Genomic DNA, 22,741 nt, shown 5'->3' on the forward strand with positions numbered 1-22,741 from the left:
AAAAAGATCACTGGCATCGTGCAACTGGCCCAGCCAAGTGGGTGTTTGACCCAGAATTAGAAGATACCATCCAATGGGAGGTTATTCAGTCACAGCTCAAGGGACGCCTAGCAACCTCTGAAGGATCCCTGGTTGAGAAGGATTGAGGTAGGCACTTTGTGCTTTTTTCCCCCCTTTAGGCAGTTTGGCTGCAGGGGGACCTCGAGTCATTGCTGGCTTGAAGCCAGCCGTGGAAAAACTAAAATCATGACAGATAACAATGACAGTCTTAAGACTAGGATTTCAGTCATAGAACATAAGTAAAAAGGAAGACACAGGCCAAAATCCTCAGTAACACTGCTTTTATTATTACACAAGACTTCGCCAGCTACAAATCAGAGACCAAAAACTGCAACATCCACTGATGACTTCAAAAACTCGTTTCCAGCTTTGACCATCTCTGCAAGGGAGGAACCTGAGAAGACAAAAAAAAAAAAAAAGTGACTTTCCCCCGTAGGATTACAAATGGTCTTTTTAGGAATTAACAGCGACATTCCATAAACCAAAAGCGGTGCCTTCTCCATGATGGAAGCAAGAACATGCTTTAAAGTACTGTATTTATCGGCGTATAACACGCACCTAAATTTTATCAGGAAAAAAAGCTGAAGTTTAAAACAAACAGCTTTGAACTCAGAACATTTTTTTTAATCAAATGCAGTCTCACCAGTGCCCACCAATGCAGCCTCGCCAGCGCAGTGCCCACCAATGCAGCCTCGCCAGCGACACTATCCAAATCCATTTTTAATAAAAAGGCTAGAAAGCAGCGCCGAAAAGGTAGAAGGGGGCGGGCAAGGCCGAGGAGAAGGGAGGACGAGCTATTGCAGTCATCGGAAGTCCCGGCACCTATGATAGACGTCACACCACACGGCTCGGCATAGGAGGTGGGACTTCCGATGAAAGCTCATCATTCCTTCTCCTCGGACCGGCCCACCACCTTCTACCTCTCGGCGCTGCTTCCTGGGCTTTTTTTCTTATATTGGCGTGTAACACGCACTGCTGCTTTTTCCTCCATTTTCAGGAGGAAAAAAGTGTGTGTTATACGCCGAAAAATACGGTACATCCAAGACCCATTTGGATGGCATTTTGATTGCTCTGTATACATTTTTCCCCCCACTGAATTCAGTTTTCTCCTTTTCCCCCAGGCACTTCCTGTCTACACCAAATCACTCCAGCATTTGATGCAAATGGGATTGATCGCCTAATAAAGCTGGCCATAGATGGAGCAATTTGGTTTCCTACAACCAGTGTTGATGGGAGAATACCTTTTACGGAGTTATTGTGGGAGGGAGGGGTGGGTGACACAGGAAGCTGCAAAAGTTAAGAACTTGCCTTTCATTTGCCCACCATTCCGGAAGCAAAAAAAAAAAAAAAGTATATGGTACAGTCATGTAAGGGCAACAAGGGACCTAGCTGGTGCTCGTTGATTGGCTCAATGCAGTCACATGGAGAACCTGCCTGTGTGTAAGCTGTGGCGCACACAGCTTCCTTTATCCCAACAACTTGTACAGGGCCACAACAGTCTTTGTTTAAAGGAACCTCTTCGTTTTTAGATAGTTGCACAATAAAAAAAAAAAAAAAAAAAGTGAACCATTGCTTTGCACTAGGGGTAGACCAATACCGATATTTTGGTCCCTACATATCCCTGATATGGGCCGATATGTACATTTAAAGTTTTGAAAAATAAGACAATTTGACACAAATCTGGTACTGAACATGTTAATTTTTGTTTAATGCTTAATGGCTGGCACCCTGTGGTGGCTGGCTGGCTGGTACAGGGTCTGGATGTGGCTGGCACAGGGCCTGTGGATGTGGCTGGCTGGCACAGGGCTGCTGTGGGTGGGTGTATGGCTGTAATACACTCCCGTGAGACTAGTCCGACTCCAGAAGAGGGAGGCGGCCTAAGAAGGCAGAATGAGGTCACAAAAATATCAGCCAGTTTCGGGGCCGATACATCAGGGAAAGTGCATATCGGCCTTGCCGAGTCGGTCTATCCCTAATTTGCACACCTAAATACATAATGGAAACATACATACTATTGTGAAAAGTATTGGGACATCGGCCTTTCCACGCACAGAAAAAGAAGATCCCCGCAGGTTTAAGTCATAATGTGCTAATATGCACTGCATACTAGCACATTATGACAGACTTACCTGTACACAGAGCTCTCCAGCTCAACTCTTTCATGGCTCCCCGACACCATCTTCACCTAGTCTCTCTGGGTTCATTCTGACACAGAGCTTTAAGGATATGGCACGGGTATGCTGTCCCATCAGAGCACATGGGCCAGTGACATCACTGGCTGCAGGCTGTGTGAATATCTTCTATACCGTGCAAGTTTAGGAGATTAACTATACCAACAGGTAAATCTTATTATAGGCTTACCTGTAGGTAAAGTTACAAAGTGGACTTTGCTTTCACTTTTAAAAAAAATGGTAATCAATGCACATTGGAGAAATTGGCAACTAGGGGGGCATGCGTGTTGGTGAGGTCCATACAATTATGTTCATGCTTGAGTTAGGTGTTCAGGTTGTGGGCCCATTGCTTCACTACCAGGGGTCAGTCAGTCAGTCTTCAGCCAACTCCCGGTCCCCACTCAATGCTGCCACTCTCCTTTGTCCACACCTGCCAGGGTTCCTACTGAGAAGAGTTCTTTCCCAAGACACAGGAAAGATCTCTAGTGTCCAAACTAGGATCAGCCGTTTCCAGAGACATGGACTACACCTCTCAGAATGGGCCAGACCACTGTCTTGTGAATGTACATCACAACATGCGCTGTAGGTGGTCTACCACCATTATGATGGAAAAGGTTGACCTTGCACCTCGGCTCGGACACCTGTGACTGCATGGCTGCTCTAGGACCAGAGTCATATCACCCCCTGCAACTCTGCTGAAAGTTCAGGACATGAGTGTAAGAGCCAGAGGTGGGGGACTCAAGTCACATGACTTGACTTAAGTCAGCAGTTTGAGGACTTGAGACTTGCTTGACTAAAATTAATAAAAGACTCTACTTGACTTTGACTTGGTATTCATGACTTGAGACTTGACTTTGACTTGAGACATTTGACTTGAAATTACTTTTTAAGTTATTAAATATTTGCATTTTCTCAAGATGTGTTAAAGCAAAATGAATGTGCCTGTTATGTTTCTGACACCACAGTCACTTAAAACACCTCAGTGTGTTTTGATTTTTAGAACACTGGCTGTTTAACAATGGAAATACTTAAAAGCGGAGTTACAGCCTCTGAAAGTATTTTTCAATAAAAATACCCCCGGGACAGTCAGGGCTAGTGCATTCCACAATAGATAGCCTCTGATCTGTCCCGGGTCGCACTTACCTTTTAGGAGAAATACTTACCTTGAAAATGTCTTTGTCCAGCGCTGCCATCTCAGGTGTAGGCAGTCCTCTTCGGTCCCACAATGCACTGCACCGGCCCCACTGTCACTTCTGGGGCAGGAGTGCCATCCCTGCACAGCTTCTGGGCATGCCCAGAAGCTGTTTAGCAGGGAATGAGGCGCCGCACCTGAAGTGACGAGCGGGGCCGGTGCAGGCGCATTGATTCCTGGAAGCGATGACGTTCAGCTCCCAGGAATCAATGCAAGGAGGAAGTGATGGCACGGGCCGCAGAGGGAGGAAGAGGAAGATAGACAAGTATATTTTCTTCAATAACATGCAAAAAAAAAAAAAAAAAAAAAAGAAAAAAACACTGAGACAACTTGACACTGAGCAAGCGGATGGCCCAAAGTGCATTTTGAGGCCGGAACTCCGCTTTAACATGTTTTTAGTGACTGTGGTGTTGAAACATTACCGGATGAAGGATTTTGAGCTGTTTGGGCATTCAAAGTGTTTCTTTAATATGCCACGAAAAAAAAGAACTAAGCAGTTTTGTTAATGTTGAAAATTAACAAAACCTTTCCTGACCATTGACTTAACTGATTTAAAAAGGTGAAAATTGGGGTAGATCAGAATTTTGACTTGATTTGTGACTTGACTTGCTTGACTTCTAGCAGGGACTCGACTTGCTTGCTTTTCGCTACAGTAACTTGGGACTTGCTTGAGACTTGAAGGTTAAGACTTGAGACTTGCACATGTGTGACTTACTCCAATGTCTGGTAAGAGCTATTACATTTACCTACTGACAGACCTCTAGAACAGGAGATTTCCTGAGCTAAAGGGCACAGTTTGCTTGTACTACCAACTGCATTGCATGGAGTGATTTAGATTAAAGGTAACATTTCAGTGACCGGTCTGGTGGGCTGAACCACAATTTGGCTGCAAGAGCTCTCTAGCACATGTTCTGGTCTTGTATTTGCCTACTGCATTATAATATTGCATTGGCAGTTTTCCAAATATATATTTGTGACCAAAGTATGTGACCACTGCTCTAAAGGAATACGATCAGGTGTTTGAGATTGATATATATATATATATATATATATATATATATATATATATATATATATATATATATATATATATATATATATATATATATATATATATATATATAAGTCATGTAAGGGCAACAAGTGACCAAGTTGGTGCTCGGTGATTGGCTCAATGCAGTCACAAGGAGAAATTGCCTGTGTGTAAGCTGTGGCGCTTCTATATTTATTATAAAAAAAATATTTTTTTTTAGATAATTACGCTTTTCAAAACTTTTGATATATTTGGAGAAGGTCCTTTTATATTCCAGTATGGCTGCGTCCCCATGTACGAGACATGATTTGACCAGTTTGGTGTGGAGGAACTGTAGTGGCCTACAAAGCCCCCAACTTCAACCCTACCAACGTATTTGGGATGAATTGGAAGGCAAAATTGTCTTCGATTGGGCTTCCCATTTAACATTCTGCTTGGTTCCCACTGTGGTAAGCTTACCCGCACTGTCCTTGACCCAGGAGACCGCTTTTCCCTCCAGAAGCTCCCATTCATCTCTCTGGTCAAAACAGGAAGCATGAAGCCAGATAACCGCTAGGACAGTTGCCCACACCGATCCCCCTACATTCTGCAAAAGGAAGAAGATAGTTTTCTTACAACACTGTAGATTGCAACCTATATGCCACCTAAATTATACGAGAACAGCATAAGAAAACAAATATCACTTCACTAGGACAACCATGTGTGGTTTGGTAAATACAACAACTAGCCATAAAACAGGGATCCTCAAACTACGGCCCTCCAGCTGTTGCAGAACTACACATCCCATGAGGCATTGTAAAACTCTGACATTCACAGACATGACCAGGCATGATGGGAATTGTAGTGCCTGAACAACTGGAGGGCCATAATTTGAAGACCCCTGCCATAAAAAAAAAAAAAAAAAAAAAAAAAAACTATCAGAGGTGCCTTTATATGAAGCCAACACGGCCTAGGTGGTATTTCAGTCTTGTTACTTCCACAGGCCCTCCACCCATCATGCCCATTTGCCCAAATGAGAACCAACAAAGCAAAAAACACTAAACAGATGCATACAATATGGATAAATGGCTCCATTTTTAGGGTATATCTGGTTTATAAACCAGAGGCTCTGGGTGGACAGTTGGATAAATGGCTCCATTTGGTTTATAGACCAGATACATCCTAACCGTTCACAACTTCTACAGTAGGAGTCAGCCAGAGAGCCTGAAGCATGAGGAAAATTTGCCCCCCCCCCCCCTATTCTTTTGCAGCATTTATACATTACCGAAACAGGAGAACTCTCTGCAAAATTTTCAGATATTCCTAGAATGGTGGCAAATTCAGAGCTTGCTTCCCAGGAGCCGTCTGCTTTCTGGAGAGCTATAAGTCTGTACAGGGCAGGAGTCTCCACTGTCACAGGAGTAACCAGTTCTGTGCGAAAAATGTAAAAAAAAAAAATAATAAAATATCAAAAATGGAGATAACCCCGATGCTTCTTCACCAAGCAAGATTATATAGCAGAATTTATAGCAGCTAAAAGAGCATTATGTAAGGGTATGGGCCAATAATTTCATAGCATTACCGCTTGGCAACAACAATTTTTCTTATAATTTTTGGAAGGATTGGGAACCCCCCCGGGAACCCCCCCCCCCCCCCGTATCAACTTTCCCACCAGTCCCAGAGACAGGAAATGAGAGCGTGGGCGTCTGCAAGTGCCCCCCCCCTCCCTGGAATCTCAACTTCCCTTTAAAGTGGTTCAGCCACTTTACTACCCTGTCTGGTCTGTTTAATAATCCAGAGTGCCCGTGCCCCTGTGTATGGGTTTTAAAAAAATAAAAAAAAAAAAAAAAACTGTTCTTTGCCAGTTTTTAGAGTGCCGATCCCTGTTAATGGAGCCGCCGGCTCTCTTCTCTCCCCATCTGACAGCTGCCTGCAGTGGGCGGGGCCAGGGATTCCCCACTGCCATCAGTCGGGAAAGGAGGAGGAGACACCGAGAGGAGGAGAGAGGTGGCAGGTCACATGAGCGGAGATTGGCACACTGAAAACTGGTAAAGAAATGCTTTTTATAAAAAAGACAGGGGCACACAGGATTATTAAACAGACTGTAGACAGGATATGAAACTTTAAGATGAAACTAAAGCAGCAGGAGGGGAGGGGGTGGGCACTGACACAGTAGCAGACAGGCAGGGAGGGGGTTAAAGAGGACAGGAGGGCTTCGGGTGACGGAGGCATGTAGACTGATCACGGTGTCGGGCTCAGCAGCCATGGTATACTGTGGTCAGTTTACAGAGGGGAGGGTATAGCCAGGTAGGATCAGCCAGGTATTTTTGGTGATAGAAGGGGCCAATTAACACAGCACAAGCACCGTGCTGTATAGCATGCTTTAGGGAAACAAGATCAATATTTGTTTTTATTAGGTTAAACGCACGCTTTAAAAATAAATTGTCGTTTCCCCTTAAGAAATAAATACTCCCGAGTCGCGGTGGCAGACGGCGTCTTGATGACATTGTTGAAAAGGGGCGGAGCATTGGGTGACCTTAAAATGCATTTCTTGCACATGATTGTTCCAGATTGCTGATGTAGCACCCTCCTAGGTAGGTGCTAGGTGGATAAAAGCTTAGCAGCTCCATCTGCTTATCAGGGGAGCCCGATTGTTAGTTTTGCCTGTTGCATGTGCGATTCATTTGGTCTGAAGGAGTGTCCTCACTGTATCCAATAGGGGAGCCTGTTGGACAGTGGAGTAAACCCATCCAGTGACGCACAGGCTTTGTAACTGTCCCAGTGGGTTGGCACCGAGAGTGGTGCATCCTGGGATAGATTATAAAAGCCAAGGGCACATGTGACAGAGGGTCTTTTGGCAGGAAGCCAGGTCCCAGAAGGAGGGTTGACAGTCTCTCCTTCTGTATGCTGAGGAAGGTGGTCACAGGCAGTCGGCCTAGTGAACCAGTGGTGTGGTGTGGCTGAACCCAGAGGTCCAGTGAAGCTGACTGTGGAGGTGAAGGCAGAGCAACTCTGGAAAAACAGTGTTCGCGAGTACAGGGGAGCTTGCCAAAGGGTCTGCCCAGGAAGGGGATCACTCCAGTGGCTAGAGTCAGCGGAAGGGTAGCAGAGAGGCAGTAATAAAGGTGGTGCCAAATTGAATATTCTCAGGGTTAAACAGCAACAGTCTAGTTATCTTCACTTCTGTGGCAAGGTGAAGCAGCGGCCTTGCCGCACACTACAGATCGTTGACCTTAAAGTTTGTGCATAGTTCATAGTTGGAGTATCCCCACTCATCCCTTCTCTTATCCCAGTTCTAAATAAAACACAAAAACCAAATCCCCTGGACTGATTATTGTCTGAGCCAAGAACTGTTATTACCATTTATCTACCGTCAGTTGCTAATTGTAACCCAGGGGGACCCAAGAAAGTGTAATTCTCAGCAGCTCTTTAGGTGGCAGTGCTACACTCCAGAACTTTGTAAATGAGCAAAAGCTCTGTTGGAAGTCAACAGATCTTTCGCTTATTTACTAAGCTCTGGAGCAACTGCCTTTAATAAACCTACCCCAAAGAATTCATAGAAGAATGTGCCATCACCCTTTGGCAGGTCAAGGCACTCTGTAGTAAATGTCACAGAACACAGGCACAGCTCCATTACAAACTGGTACATTATGGATACATAGAAGTAAAAAAAAAAACAAAAAAATAATACATTTGTCTTAAGTGTTGTGAATACTCTGCATTACCTTGTGGGATGCCATCTGGTAGCCGCCGGAAGGAGAGGTCTCCTGCCAGATTGGGCGCATTGTCCAAGTCACCCTGGCCAATGTCTGCACAGATACAATTAAGAGCTGTAATATTAAAATTGAGGACTGCCCCCACAGAGCCAACCACTTACTAAAGTCTCAAATTATATTTGCTCTGCCAAAGCCTGTTCCCCAAAAGACATCATACAGTATTGTTAAGTGTAAGGCACATTCATACATATCCATTCAGGAGCAGACTGTGCAGCTACACAAGTGTCCTCTAGAATGGTGGTAACCACCCAATACCCACCACAAGGACGACACAGACCTTTCTTGTGGGACCCAACTAAGGTCTGGACTGGTTTGCCTGGTCAGGCCAGGGGCTGGGAAGGTGGAAAGCTTGCAGGTTCTCTCCCTCCTAAAAACAATGACCCAATGGTGCCATAGAATTTACTTTGGGGTGATAAAATGAGTCACTGGCACACGGTCAGTGGGCCACATGGTTTTTCAAACTGCTGACTACCAGGGCAGACCTTCTGGCCAACTCAGAATTCATATCAAGCTGTACAAAAGGTCTCACACTTAGCACACTATATTATCCATTTTCCAAGAACCTTTAATTCCACAGAAAGATCAAATTACAGGTTCTTTGGTTCCCAACCAAGGCTCCCCCCCCCCATCCCAAACAAGGCTCCCCCCCCCACACACACACACACACACTTAAGACTCTTAGACAAGGGATCCCTAATCAAGTCACAGAACACACATGACTCAGGCAGGCCCAAAGGTAGCCATTATAAAGCACATGTTTGTTCTGTATACTCGCTTGCCAACCAGCGACTTACCCAAACGCTGGACTTCAAGTGGTAATGATGGGATGATGCCTGCCAGGTACCCCCTTTTTTTTTAGAGCCGGCTGTCCACTCTTAAGAAATCCTAGCAACTAACAAGCTGCTGGATTGCTTTTTCTAGCAACGGAAGGGGACGCCCCCCCCCCCCCCCCCCCGTTTCTCAGTGTGCATCTTCCTTGGGCTAACCCGTCCCACCAAGACCCAAGCAACTAGCTGGCCAATCTGCCAGCTGGTTGAAGAACTGAACAAAGCCTGGATTGCCTTTTGGCTATGGTAACCCAGAAGCGATGGCCTGACATCACTTCTGGTTTACCTGGATGTCAACTGCGACATGTAAAAAAGTAACACACACACACACACACACACACACACACACTATCTTGGCGTTTCAAATGCTTTTAAGGGCAGAGAAGGGATGGGGGGGGGGGGTCCTTAGAGACAGATTTCCCCATAAAGAGTACCGGTCACAACAATGTTTACATTTCTTGCGACCGTAAATAAAAAAAAAAAAAGATCAAAATAAAAAACTAATAGCAATATAAAGATAAAAAAGTAAAATAAAATTAGATAGGAAATAAAGTTTCTCCATGCTAGCGCACAAAGGCAAACACACGTGTTAGTCCCGAATGCAAGCAATTCGATCGTCCCACACATGTGAGGCATCACCACAAATGTCAGATCATGGGCAGTAACTCTAGCATTAGCCCTCCTGTGCAAATCTAAAGTGGTAACCTGTGAAGGCTTTAAAGCATCACCTAGGATAGTAAATTGTACATACTTTGTTGCTATTGCACGTGTGCAATTTTAAAGCGCAAGATATTTGGTATCCATTTACTCGGCATAACCTCTATATTTAAACAAAAAATTGTGTTATATTGTGTTTTTTTGCATTATAAATTCCAAAAAGTTAAATATTTCCCCCAAAAAATTGTGAAAATACCATGGGACAAAAAAATAAATAAATAAATAAAATAAAAAAAATTGTGAACCCCCACCAGCTTTTTCTCTAGGGCATCTGCTTTAAAAATATGTTTGGAGGTTCCAAGTTTTTTCTAGCAAAAAATACCATTACATGTAAACAAAAAGGTGCCAGAGTAGGCCTGGAGCACAAGTGGATCCTCTACTACCTTGTGGAACTCCATTTGATCGAGACTCAACGAGGTCTGCCCCAACAGCTGGAAGAAGATTAACACATTGTTAAAGTCTTCCCGCACCTGCGTTTAGCTGCTAAAAAAAAAAAAAAAAAAAAAAAAAAAAAAAAAGGTGCTACTGCACAGATATATCTATTCAAGGACAGCATTCAGATAAATATAATGATTAAATAAGTGAAATCACATTGCCTGATGTTGCAGGTTTATGATGAAATGCGTTGGGTGGGGCTTCCACAAAAACGTGGACTTCGGATAGCTTAGAAGTCAACACTTGATAAATGCAGTGCGTAGACTTAAAAATGCACAGAGGAGAGCAGATTTATTGTTGATCACCTTTGCACGAGTGTCCTTAGTGACATTTTAATGAGCACAAGAGCACTTTGTTCATGTGGATAATATTGTGAATTCACTAATGTTAATTTTTATATGCGCACTGCCCTTACCCTTTGTGATTCTGTTTGTCACTGTTCTCTATTCTACGCAGGGGAGAGAGTTGTGTGCATGCGTTTTGTAGGGAAAACCCTTTAATTTCCAATGGGCCCTCAACGCGCCCACCCATCTAAAAAGCACATTCCCCATAATGCAATGCATCCATCGACACCACCATAAAAACAGTCAACACATCCATTTAGGATGAATAAGCATTGCTATTTTTACAGCACATGAGCCCCTAAGGCACAGGTGTCAAACAAGGCCCGCGGGCAGAATCAGGCCCGCCAGGCTATTTCATGTGGCCCTTGTACCCAGGGCTTTTTTTCCAGCTGGAATGTGGTGGAACTCTGGCTTGTCACCTCCTGTTTTTGCAGATCCCGGCCTACCCTGCATGCAATCACGGCGGGGCACAGCAGTGCTTAGAGAATAGAGAGTAGAGAATAGAGAGAGAGAGAGCCACCTACGCTGCTGGGGAGGTACTAGAGCCAGGCCGATGAGATGCAAGGAGGCTTTTTGAGGGGTGAGGGGGGGGGGGGGGAACTCTGTACTCCGCATGCCCCGTACTTATCTCTGCATTCTGTACGTAGCGCGCCCATAAAACCTGCACTCTGTATGTAATACACTCCTCAACCCTGCAGTCTGTACACAGTGCACCACTGAACTCTGCAATGTGTATGTTGTGCACTTGTAAACTCTACTCTGTACACTGCGTACTCCTAGGTATCCAAGTAGATACATAGTCTTACAAATACAACCGGCCCTTGAGGACAACCCTAACGCGGATGTGGCCCACACTTAAAATTGGAGTTCGACACCCCTGCCCTAAGGTGTCAATGCACTGTTAAAGTGGTAATAGGGCCCCACTTTTATGGGTAAAGATTCCAATACTTTTGAGCCGCATGGGCTAATGCTACATATATTTTAGTGGCCCCGACACTAGTGATCAGTCACTAAACCGGTGACAGAGCGTTAGCTTCTCTGCTGCTGCAGAGACTGACTGGTAATGCCCCATACACACGTGCAGATTATCTGCAGACTTTTGTCTGCAGACTTACCTTTTCTATGTAGTGCAAGGGCCTGCCGGATTGCATACAAATTGAAAGTGTTTAGGTTTGACCTCATATTATATGGTTTTGGTAAGTTTGCAGAAAAAAGTCTGCAGATAATCTGCACGTGTGTACGGGGCATCAGTGATCCCTGTCCAGCACTATGGAATAGGTCAGAGCTATATAAAATCACCACACCCACGACAAAAACCAACCCCACCATCAGTGTGAGCTCCTCTGGTGAAGAGACTGATGTCACTGGCTCTGACCTCTACAGCAATTCTGAACATGTTGGAGATGCATGTTCCTAAGTCACCATTTGATATAGATTTTCTAGATTTTGAACTCACCGGCCAACTGAATGATGGGAAGCGGAGCCAACATCGGTGCTGGGCCAGCATAGCAATAAACCGGTTGAGGACAGGCCATGGCTGCAACAAAAAGTAAATTCATAATGCTATGAATTCTGGACAACACCATGGGCACACAACAGAGCTTTAAATCCAAAACACACAAAAAATCATGTACATTCACATTCGTTTTAAAAACATACCAACTGGAGGCAACAACCTCTGCACAGGAGGACCCTCCACACGTGTCTTGGTGTCCTTGTTGACAGCTACATAGGCTGTGAGAGAGGAGACAACACCAGACTGCAGACTGGTGTCCAAGATCTTCTTCTTCGCTTCTTCAGACTCTTCTTCAGATTCCAGGAAAGAAATCAGATTTTTGGCAGCCAGTCTGTGGATGGTTGGCCTGAGGACAGAGGGGACACACAGAAGGCTTAACCCCCTTACCACTCAGCCACACCCTAAACAGGGTCCTTCCACCCAGGGGAAGGGAAGTACCGCCTGATCTGCCCATGAGGTGCGAAAAGGGGTAGAACCACACTGACTGAAAATGCTCTCTGCTCTGTATTGTCATACTGGATGTCCCTGACCCAGTGACAACTGTCTTAGCAAAAATTATTGTCACTGGGACAGGATATAAATGTTACCTCCACATTCAGAAAGGCTTCTTCAGAGTCAGAGCTGTGAAAATGTAGAATAGACTCCCTCAAAATCTAGTTCTGGCTAGCTCCGTAGATTTTTTTTTTTATTTTTGTCTCAACAAAGAGCTGGATGCATTACTAAATATAACTGGATATGAGTATTTAGAGGTTACCACCACCAGGGAATATTCGATTGTCCCCCAGGGGATTAGGAAGGTTTCCAAGGTCCCCCCCCCCCTCCCGCCCATCTGGAGCAAATTGGACCACAGTTTTTTCCCTTACTCTGGATGCGCTGGGTGTGGTATTGTGTAAATGGAGGCTTTCAATCTCTTCCTAATTTTTTCTATTGGCTGAACTAGATGGATTTGTATTTTCAACCCGACTTGCTTCCTACACAAAAAGGGATTTTCAAATGAACCTAATAAAGGATTCCAGCCCTGTCACCTTTATCAATGTCTCTGGATTGACTACCTCTCTATGTTGCCCCTGGATTGATTACCTCTCTACATTGCTCATCTTCAGAGAAAACTGCAGTTCATTGGTTAAAATTTCATCTTTGTAATTGTATTGTAGAGAGACCTTGACTTCCTTCTCCTCCAGCTGAAAGAAAATAAATAGGACAATGGTACTTATGTAAAGTATTAGATATTTTCTACTCTATGCCAGTGGTTCTCAATTCCGGTCCTCGGGACCCACTAACAGGCCAGATTTTAAGTATTACCTTGGGGGATGCAGACTAGAATACTGCAATCACTGAGCAGCAAATTAGATCACCTGTGATGTAATTTAGTTATCTTGCAAACCTGGCCTGTTGGTGGGTCCCGAGGACCGGAGTTGGGAACCACTGCTCTATGCCACTGGATTTTCTGAACGTAAAGCTTCATTTCAGGTACAAACTACATTCCTCAATAGCCACAATGGAAATAAATTCACTGTGCCCCAAATGCTTTTGCAAACCCATGGCCATTATTTGATCCATGGCATTGCCTAATTATTGCCAGTGGCCATATTTGAGCAGAAATGCCACTGCAATCCTGTCACTTAAGTGGCATCACCAGTGACCTAAGTGGTTCCTAGGGACGTGGTGGGTTTAAACCCTCACAGCTGGGTTTGGGTTTTTGGCTCCAACAGGGGGAAAATGTTTGGGTATTCATCTCAATACCAGAACAGCAAAAGTGCAGTCTGAACCTTTGGCTCATCCTTACCCTTCAATCCTCAGGATTGGCTTCCTGATAGGATCAGCAGGGAGCATCGATAGTTTCAAAAAAAGGTGCCCATCTAAAAAAACTATTAGATGGGCACCTTAAAGACCACAACATACAGGGGTATACAATGTACGGTTAACAGCAAACACACACACATAGGTTGAACTGGATGAACTGATGTCTTTTTTCAAACCTCACTAACTATGTAACTATGACAGTGGTGGACCTTGCCTGGTCAATGTGTCACTCAGCATGGGTGCTTGCAGACTCCCAACATGACAGAATGTGACAGGAAAATGTAGAAGCAGTTAGGGAGACCGTTGCCTCCCCCCCATAATAGGAAGTGCCTCTTCAGAAACCTTTGGGCAGGGTCACCATGGATTTTTTTTTTATACAAATTTAAAATACTTAATTGGAAACCTTTTGAAAAAGTCAACATTTTGCAGCCCATAAAGGATTTTATATAGACTGGATTGATATATATTTTTTTAATTGAATTTGAAATCTTGAGAAAAAAAAAAAAAAAAAAGTACAACAGTCACCTTTCCCTTGAACTGGACGTAGACTATGGACCTCTGACCCTGAAAGATGACAGTGGGGGCCTGGGACACCAAATTCTGCTCCACATCAGGAGGAAGGGTCCAGTTTAGGGAAATTTCCTTTATGGTTGGTTGTAAGGCACATTTCAGAGCTTTCAGAACCTGAAGGAGAAAGGAAGCAGGAGGTAAACATACAAGGCATTCCTACACTGGAATTTAATAGTAGAGGTTAGGTTCAGAAATTTGGTTTGTATTATAAAGCAGACTAATGGTAGTCAGAGCAGGATTTCTCAACCAGGGTTCCATGGAACTCTAGGGTTCTTCCAAAGGTTTCCAGGGGTTTTCCCTGAGCAGTTTCTGCCTCTTAGATAGCTAAAAAGATCAATGTCAGTGGGAACTATCTGTAAGGGGTAATTCTCCCAATAAATCACAAGTGTAAGGAGCATTCTTCCCACTGACTATCACACTAATGTATTCTGACTTTTTAGATATAGCAAATTTTAGCAGGGATTTCCTGAGAACAGAAAGTTATTTCAAGAGTTTCTTGGTTGAAGGTTGTAAAAAGGTTGCATTGGAGGGTTGTTGGCCTCTGGCAACTGGTCTGACAATTGATCTATAAAAAATGCGTACTCTTGTTTCCAATTCTAGGCCTTCATAGACCATCATGCTGAGCTACCAAGAACAAGCATGTTTTGTTGGACCAGAGTCAATTTTAGTAATCTGTAAAACAAAATTATACCCAAATATGAATTGAACCAATAAAAGAATTTGTAGATTTATAACTATCCGAATCACAGCCTCTCAAACTTTAAGTCAGAGGAACTGTCAAGATATGTAAAGAGTCCCCTTTAATATACTAAAGAATATATTCTTAAATGTTTAGAACTCTAGTTGGTATTTATTAGCTGTGTCCCAGTTGTGTTCCAGATGGTATGAAATGTTCTGCCAAAGATATAAGATTCCCAGAAAGAAATGTTTATGAAAACAAGCCCCTTATTACCATAAAATGTTATTTTCCCTAACATATTCAATCTTTTTTAATTGTCAGACTAACCTGTCACTACGCCCTTGCTGGGTCAAAATGACCCGATGTGTAATTGGGATTTTCCACAAGGAATGTATTGTCATCCGCCTAGACTGTATTATGAAATCTTGTGAAACCTTGTGTAATCTGTAACTTGGGCTTGTGCCCGTTTATGTACTATAAAAGCTGTAACCAAAATGTAATCTGGGTCACATCTTTTGGAAGATGTGGACCCGCTGTATGGCGTATATTCTGAGTAAACCTATGGAGACTAAAGCAAACCTGATTGGCGTAGATGTCCGTTATTTCAACTTAACAGAACCCTTAAAATGTTTCAGTCTCAGGTAACCCTTGCTAAAAATGACTACAGGTACATTAGTGTGATGGTCAAGGAGAAGAATTGCATTACCATGTGGTCGATGGCAATAATCCTCAGTTAAAATGGTCATTGGTTTCAGTGGCAACAAGAAATTGCACCTTGCTCAAAGGAGCCCCTAGCTAAATCTAGATGAACTCTGGATGAGATGGGGGAAGATCTTTGACCCCATGAAATGCATTGGATGGTCAAGTTAAACATACATTCATTACAAAAGAAAGTAATTTGGACCCTTAGACCTTTTGTTTGTTGTGCTCAATCTTTGCACACATGAACATTTGAGTATCAAAGTTAAAAAAAAAACGCACTTTTGGCTGCAGACGATCTTTTCCGGTAATGAAGTCATAGTTGCCGCTTGCTACCCGGGCCATGCCTTTAATAAGAGCAGTGGAGGCTCCTTCACCAATCCCAAAGGTGAAACACCTGCAATTGTAAATAAAACAAACTGTGAAAGGAATGATTGCATTCATCGCAAGGATATTACCCATAGCATGTCATTTTAAATCAGGGGTCTCCAAATTGCAGCCAGAGGGCTGGATGTGACCCTTTGCTAGCCGATGGGGCACCCCTCCTCCCACTGACCACCAACTTCGAGGCCATGTTTATTCTCACTGATGCTTGTCTGGAGACATTTTCTACCCCCCTGCTGGCTACAATTCATCCCCCCTAAAGTCTGAAGGATAGCAAACCAGCCCTTTGTTTGAAAAGTGTTGAGACCCCCCATTTTAAACAGAATCAAACTGACTACTTCAAACAAAATTAAGTCTGCCAGTGGACTTTGAATAGGACACAGTATCCCTACATAGACAAGATGACAGAAAGTTACCGGTGATTGTGTGCATTTCTCTGGACCTCCGCTATCACTTGCTGCGTGTTCCCAACTTCTCCATCTGTGAAGACGAAGACCTGGAGAAAGACCACCCAATATTTAGGACAAATGCTACTGAAGTCATCTCATCAAAAACCTTCAGAACCACAAACTTCCAGAAATCTAGCCCTTGGAAAAAAAAAAAAAAAAAATACCCCGAAGGGTGAATGGATAAAATAATTGAAATAGGCATGATGTTGGATGGACAGTTGGATAAATGGTTCTAGATTTAGGATGTACCTGGTCTATAAAACCAGAGGCTCTGGATGGACAGTTGGATGAGTGACTATTTATGTAGCGGGTGCCCCCACTTCCTGCTGCCAGGAATCACACAGGAGAGACGCCTGTTGGCTCCAGGGGGGCCCATGTGCATCTCAAGGCTTTCCTGAGGACATAAGGTAGGTAAACTTAAGCTGAATACACACTACACAACTTTTGTTGCTAGATTTCCTTTAGATTTACCTTCAACTATGTAGTGCAAGGGCCTGCCTGATTGCATACAAATTGAAAGTGTTTAGATTTGACCTCATATTATATATTTTCGTAAATCTAAAGGAAAAAAGTCTAAAGACAATTATATAGTGTGTATGGCCCAATACACCCTGCTGCACAGTCACAGTATCCATCTGGCTTACCAGGATACTACCAGCACACTGTGCATCACTTTGTCTGCCGAAATACATTTGATTTTTTTTTTTTTCCTGATTTTTACTGTTCTAGAACTGAGTTTTGTTAGCTTTAACTACTGGGTCACCTGCTTCTTGTTTGATTATGAAAAGTCTCCCAGTAAAGATACTTGCTGGCTCACCATAGATGGTGTCCATTTATTGCTGTGTTTGCATTTACACAGTTTGCTAGGTGTGCCAGAGGTGCTGGTACTGTTCTTACGGTTGAGAGGCAGAGTACAGAACCAAACATACTGAAGCAGCTACTCAAGCAGCTCCTCTGGAGGTAGCGCTACATTTTGGAAGTGTCTAGGATACAAAAACCAGAGGCTCTGGGATTGAAAGGAGCGTGTATAAATGATATGTACAGTATCTCAAAAAAAAAAAAAAAAAAGTACACCCCACATTTTTAAAATTTATTATATCTTTTCATGTGACTACATTGTAGCAAAGTGTAATTTCTTCAGTGTTATGGAGTGTACAGCTTGTAAAACCGTGTAAATTTGCTGTCCCCTCAAACAAACACAGCCATTAATGTCTAAACCACTGAGTATACCCCTAAGTGAAAATACCCCTAAGTGAAAATATCCAAATTGGGCCCAGTTAGCCATTTTCCCATCCCAGTGTCATGTGACTCGTTAGGGTTACAAGGTCTCAAGTGTGAATGGGGAGCAGGTGTGTTATCGCTCTAACACTGGTCACTGGAAGTTCAACATGGCGAAGAACTGAGGCTATGAAAAAAAAAAAAAAAAAAAAAAAAAAAAAAAGAAGAACTGTTGCTCTAAATAAAGATGGCCTTGGCTATAAGAAGATTGCCAAGACCCTGAAACTGAGCTGCAGCGCAGTGGCCAAGACCATACATCGGTTTAACAGGACAGGTTCCACTTAAAACAGGCCTCGCTATGGTTGACCAAAAGTTGAGTGCACGTGCTCCACGTCATAGCCACAGGTTGTCTTTGGGAAATAGACGTATGAGTGCTGCCAGCATTGCTGCAGAGGTTGAACGGGTTGGGGGGGGGGGGGGTGGGGGTCAGCCTGTCAGTGCTCAGACCATACGCCACACACTGCATCAAATTGGTCTGCATGGCTGTCATCCCAGAAGGAAGCCTCTTCTAAAGATGGTGCAAAAGAAAGCCCGCAAACAGTGTGCTCAAGACAAGCAGACCAAGGACATGGATTACTGGAACCATGTCCTGTGGTCTAATGAGAGCTAGATGAACCTGTTTGGTTCAGATGGTGTCAAGCGTGTGTGGCGGTAACCAGGTGAGACGTACAAAGACCAAGTGTGTCTTGCCTACAGTCAAGCATGGTGGTGGGAGTGTCATGGTCTGGGGCTGCATGAGTGCTGCCGACACTAGGGAGCTACAGTTCATTGAGGGAACCATGAATGCCAACAAAGGAGACCTCTGCCTTGCTAAAAAAGTGGAGGGTAGAGAAGATTGACTAACCAAGCATACCTAAACCCTATTGAGCATCCTCAAATGGAAGGTGGAGGAGCGCAAGGTCTCCAACATCCACCAGCTCTGTGATGTTGTCATGGAGGAGTGGAAGAGGACTCCAGTGGCAACCTGTGAAGCTCTGGTGAACTCCATGCCCAAGAGGGTTAAGGCAGTGCTGGAAAAGAATGGTGGCCCCCCCACAAAATATTGACACTTGGGCCCAAATTGGACATTTTCATTTAGGGATGTACTCGCTTTTGTTTCCAGCGGTTTAGACATTAATAGCTGTGTGTTGAGTTATTTTGAGGGAACAGCAAATTTACACTGTTATACAAGCTGTACACTCACTACTTTACATTGTAGCAAAGTGTACAAAAGGGGTGTACTCACTTTTGTGAGATACTGTATTACTAATGTTAAACAAGAACAAAACCCTTAAAAAGTTTATTTGATGGACGTACACATGCAAAACCTAAATGCGATACCCGTTTTGTTTTCATTTCTGAATCATCTTACTTGTCTCGGGTGTTGGGGTCTTCCTGCTGTTTTGTAGATTTTCTGTAGGGGCTCCAGGATCTCCGTTCCTCCCAAGTCTGCTGACATCTGGTTCACCTTCTCAACTGCTGCCTCCAGAGTCTCCTGTGTGTACTCCATGCTTTCCCTGTAAAACATCTGGATTTTTTATACAAGTCTACAAATAGACTAACTTTCACAAATAATGGAAGAAAAAGTAACTTCTGTGGACTGGAAAAGAACAGCATATAGGGATACAATGGAGGAAGGTGGAAGATCTTACAATCTATTGGGGGTAAAAATCTATTGGAGAATACAGAAGGTAGAAGAGCTTACACTTTTGGGTAAAATGGAGAAAAAAAAAAAAAAAAAAGGAGGAAAAAAAAAAAAAAAAAAACAGGTGGAAGAGCCTACAATCCATTAGGATGTTAAAGAGGATGCAGAAGGCAAATAAGCTTACAATGTATTCAGATATATGGAGGATGCAGAAGGTGGAAGAGCTTACAGTTTATTAGGGCAGTAACCTCTAATCTGTGACCCTTTGCATTACTTTATCCAGCCCTTGGGGTATTGTTCCTCCCACTGATATGAGCAACTATTTCTCCCACTTACACCAATTGTGGGGCACTATTCCACCTACAACACCATCTATGGGGCACTGTTCCCTCACTGACATAAGGACATTTTCTAGTTCTACTGCCCACAGTCTATCCCCTAAAGTTGGAAAGACAGTAAAGAGGTCCTTCTTATAACGTTTGGAGACCCCTGTATTGGGGTAAAGGGGATAAAAAGAGGAAAAGCTTACCATATAAAATGGGGGTACAAGAGGATGTAGGGGAGCTTACAATTTATTAAGGAAGGCCCTACTGATCCGGTGGCTTTCATGACTTCAGTCACTGACTTAGAACAAGTAAGCTGGTAAGGATGCAGGTTTGCTTTTGGTTGTTTAATCATGGTGAGCAATTATTCCTTTTGTACTCCCTTGTTCTTCCATTCTTAGTAGAAAAGGATTCTACAGCCATAGTTTACCTAGATCATCCAAGTCTTGTGGTATTTTAGGGCACATGGTCACTGGAACAGAATTGGTATGCAATGAATACACTGGGCACTATATGGCTAATAGTTGACACTTGACCCATCACACCTACATATACAGTACGAGATGGTTGGACATCCCATTCCAAAACCATGGCTACTAATATGGAGTTGCCTCCCTTTGTAGCAATATTGGCCAGTGTTCATCTGGAAGGACATCCACAAAAAAAAAAAAAAAGTCTGGAAACGCGTGTCCATTTAGCCATACATGCATAGGTGTGCGCAGCCTATTGCATTAGGGTGTGCACCTCAAAGCTCAAACACATAATGTTGCATGTGTAAATATAATGACGGTGTCAGTAGGGCAGTGGATGGTGTCAGTAGTTTATTTTATATATTATTTTTACAAATTTTTAGGGTGTTTTGGTGAAATATCAGGGGTTTAATCAGGGGGAATATGTGCCACACAGGGTGATTAGGGTGTGCCCAGGCACAGCCCTATGCATACATGACCTAGGAGGTTAGATACTAATTTTGGATGAGAAGACCTGGCTTGCAATTAGTGTTTCAGTTTACTGCAAAGGTATTCAGTAGGGTTTAGGTCAGAGCTCTGAATACCACGTGAGCTCATCTACACCAGGAGTCTCCAATCTACAACCATCCAGGTGTTGCAAAACTACACGTCGCATGAAGCATTGTAAAACTCATACAGTCATGACTAGGAATTGTAGTTCCTGAACTGAGGAGCCATAGTTGAGACCCCTGCTCTACACCAAACTAGTGCAACCATGTCTTTATGGAGCAAAGGTGTTCAGTAGGGTTGAGGTAAGGGCCTTGTGCAGCACTCAAGTTCCTCAACCCCAAATTAGCTAAACCACATCTTCATTGTTTGAAGCTTATTGAGAGAATGATTTGTACAGAGGCACAACCATGCTGGGAAAAAAAAAAAAAAAAACGAGGGGGGGGGGGGGGGATCTTCCCACACTGTGGTCAAAGTTAATTTGACAAATTGGACATTTAATGTTACAGCATACAAAGACATTTTAGGTAAAGAGGTTGTGAAGACCACATACAATGCAAGCATTTAATAGAGCCCTCTTTGAATTTTATGAAAACTTGCATTGATCAGCTTTAAAAAGCTTCAGGTCACGTGAGGGCTCTTCCTTCCTGAGCAATTCATGGACCTGCAGATAGGCATATTTATATTGGGGGCTTCACAACATAACCGAAGAGACGCTTGCCAATGAGCACCCACATTTCCATAGTGATGCAACGCAATCGGACCCGGTGGCCTTATGGCAAGGGGCATGGTTTTGAATGGACCATGGAAGCTACAGGCATGCTATGTGCTTGCACAGCGTGCCTGCATCTCCAAACAGGACTACGTAAACTGCCCACGCTAGCATGGATCCACTTCCATGCTTCGCATGGTCAGTTTAATACTAGGAATAGGGGAACCGGCAGGATCAATCAGTAATACAAGGTCACTCTAAAGACAAATGCTATTAACTTTAAAAAAAAAAAAAAAAAGGGGGGACAGCTACATGCATTTTCATAACACATGCAATACGTGGAGAAGTACCATGCCAAGGCAACACACCAAGGCAAAAACGCATGCACGCCACAATGTATGGCAATGATCTTAGGTTGCGTTCTACAAAGCCTAAAATAGCAACTATGTTAAGGCACTGCAAAATAATATTTGGGCCTCCATTGTACCTTTCACTGGAAACCTCTCTAGGTGGAGGAGGGTCTACATACCTTTGGCTTTGTAGTATACATCTTTAGAAGCTTGTTGAGCCACCACTCCCTCTTTTGTGTTCTCTCCAGTTTTGCAAGTGCCAATGTATCCCCAGGTGTTATGCTTTGTTATTTTTCATGACGTGACAGATTCAAGAACACCATTTGGGTGACAGTGTCTGTATTATAAATAACATTGGCAAGTTTCCAGAGGGAGGGGAGCAATTTAAAAAACTCTGGCCGAGGCTCAATTTTTGGTTATATCTAGCACAGATTGTGTAGATAAGTAATTTCTCCCACATACACCCTTACACATACACATTGTACAATCAGAAATTAGTTCATCTCACAGTATTGCCAAAAACCACCCTAAATATGCAAACCCAACTTTTCATATTCCTGATATGTGGCTGCTGTACCATGTAAGTTTTTTTTTTTTTTTTTTTAATGGTCTCCTGTTTTGTATGGCTTCCTTTGTGTGAAATCCCTGGTGTTCCTGCCAGTCCCTCTGCTTTCCTATTACAAACCAACCACACTAGGCATGAGAGCACAGTGTGGTCAGTTCTATAGCTGTGCTGAGAATTCAGCCTGCCCTCCAATGAGACTTGTTCTGACCCCCCCCCCCCCGCACAGCCTATCACTGAAAAAAGACAGCGCGCGCGCAAAAGACCACGCAAGAGAGAAAGAGAAAGAGAAAGGAGAGAAG

General features: G+C 43.5%; 1 protein-coding gene across 1 annotated transcript in view; it reads right to left on the reverse strand.

The window, feature by feature from the left end:
* Positions 1-350: 350 nt before the first annotated feature.
* Positions 351-22,741, reverse strand: part of LOC309550162 (von Willebrand factor A domain-containing protein 5A-like) — a 52,241-nt gene continuing 29,850 nt past the window's right edge. Inside the window, exons 9-20 of the mRNA XM_082250594.1 lie at positions 19,264-19,408; positions 16,602-16,681; positions 16,084-16,198; positions 14,379-14,537; positions 13,131-13,231; positions 12,194-12,396; positions 11,991-12,071; positions 10,139-10,186; positions 8,161-8,244; positions 5,721-5,866; positions 4,916-5,042; positions 351-454 (exon numbers count right to left, since the gene is read on the reverse strand). Coding sequence (XP_082106720.1) covers positions 375-454; positions 4,916-5,042; positions 5,721-5,866; positions 8,161-8,244; positions 10,139-10,186; positions 11,991-12,071; positions 12,194-12,396; positions 13,131-13,231; positions 14,379-14,537; positions 16,084-16,198; positions 16,602-16,681; positions 19,264-19,408 — 1,369 coding nt within the window. The 3' untranslated portion in view covers positions 351-374. The remainder of the gene's footprint in view (positions 455-4,915; positions 5,043-5,720; positions 5,867-8,160; positions 8,245-10,138; positions 10,187-11,990; positions 12,072-12,193; positions 12,397-13,130; positions 13,232-14,378; positions 14,538-16,083; positions 16,199-16,601; positions 16,682-19,263; positions 19,409-22,741) is intronic.

This window comes from Pelophylax lessonae (genome assembly GCF_965119305.1).
Source record: "Pelophylax lessonae genome assembly, chromosome: 1".
NCBI lineage: Eukaryota > Metazoa > Chordata > Amphibia > Anura > Ranidae > Pelophylax > Pelophylax lessonae.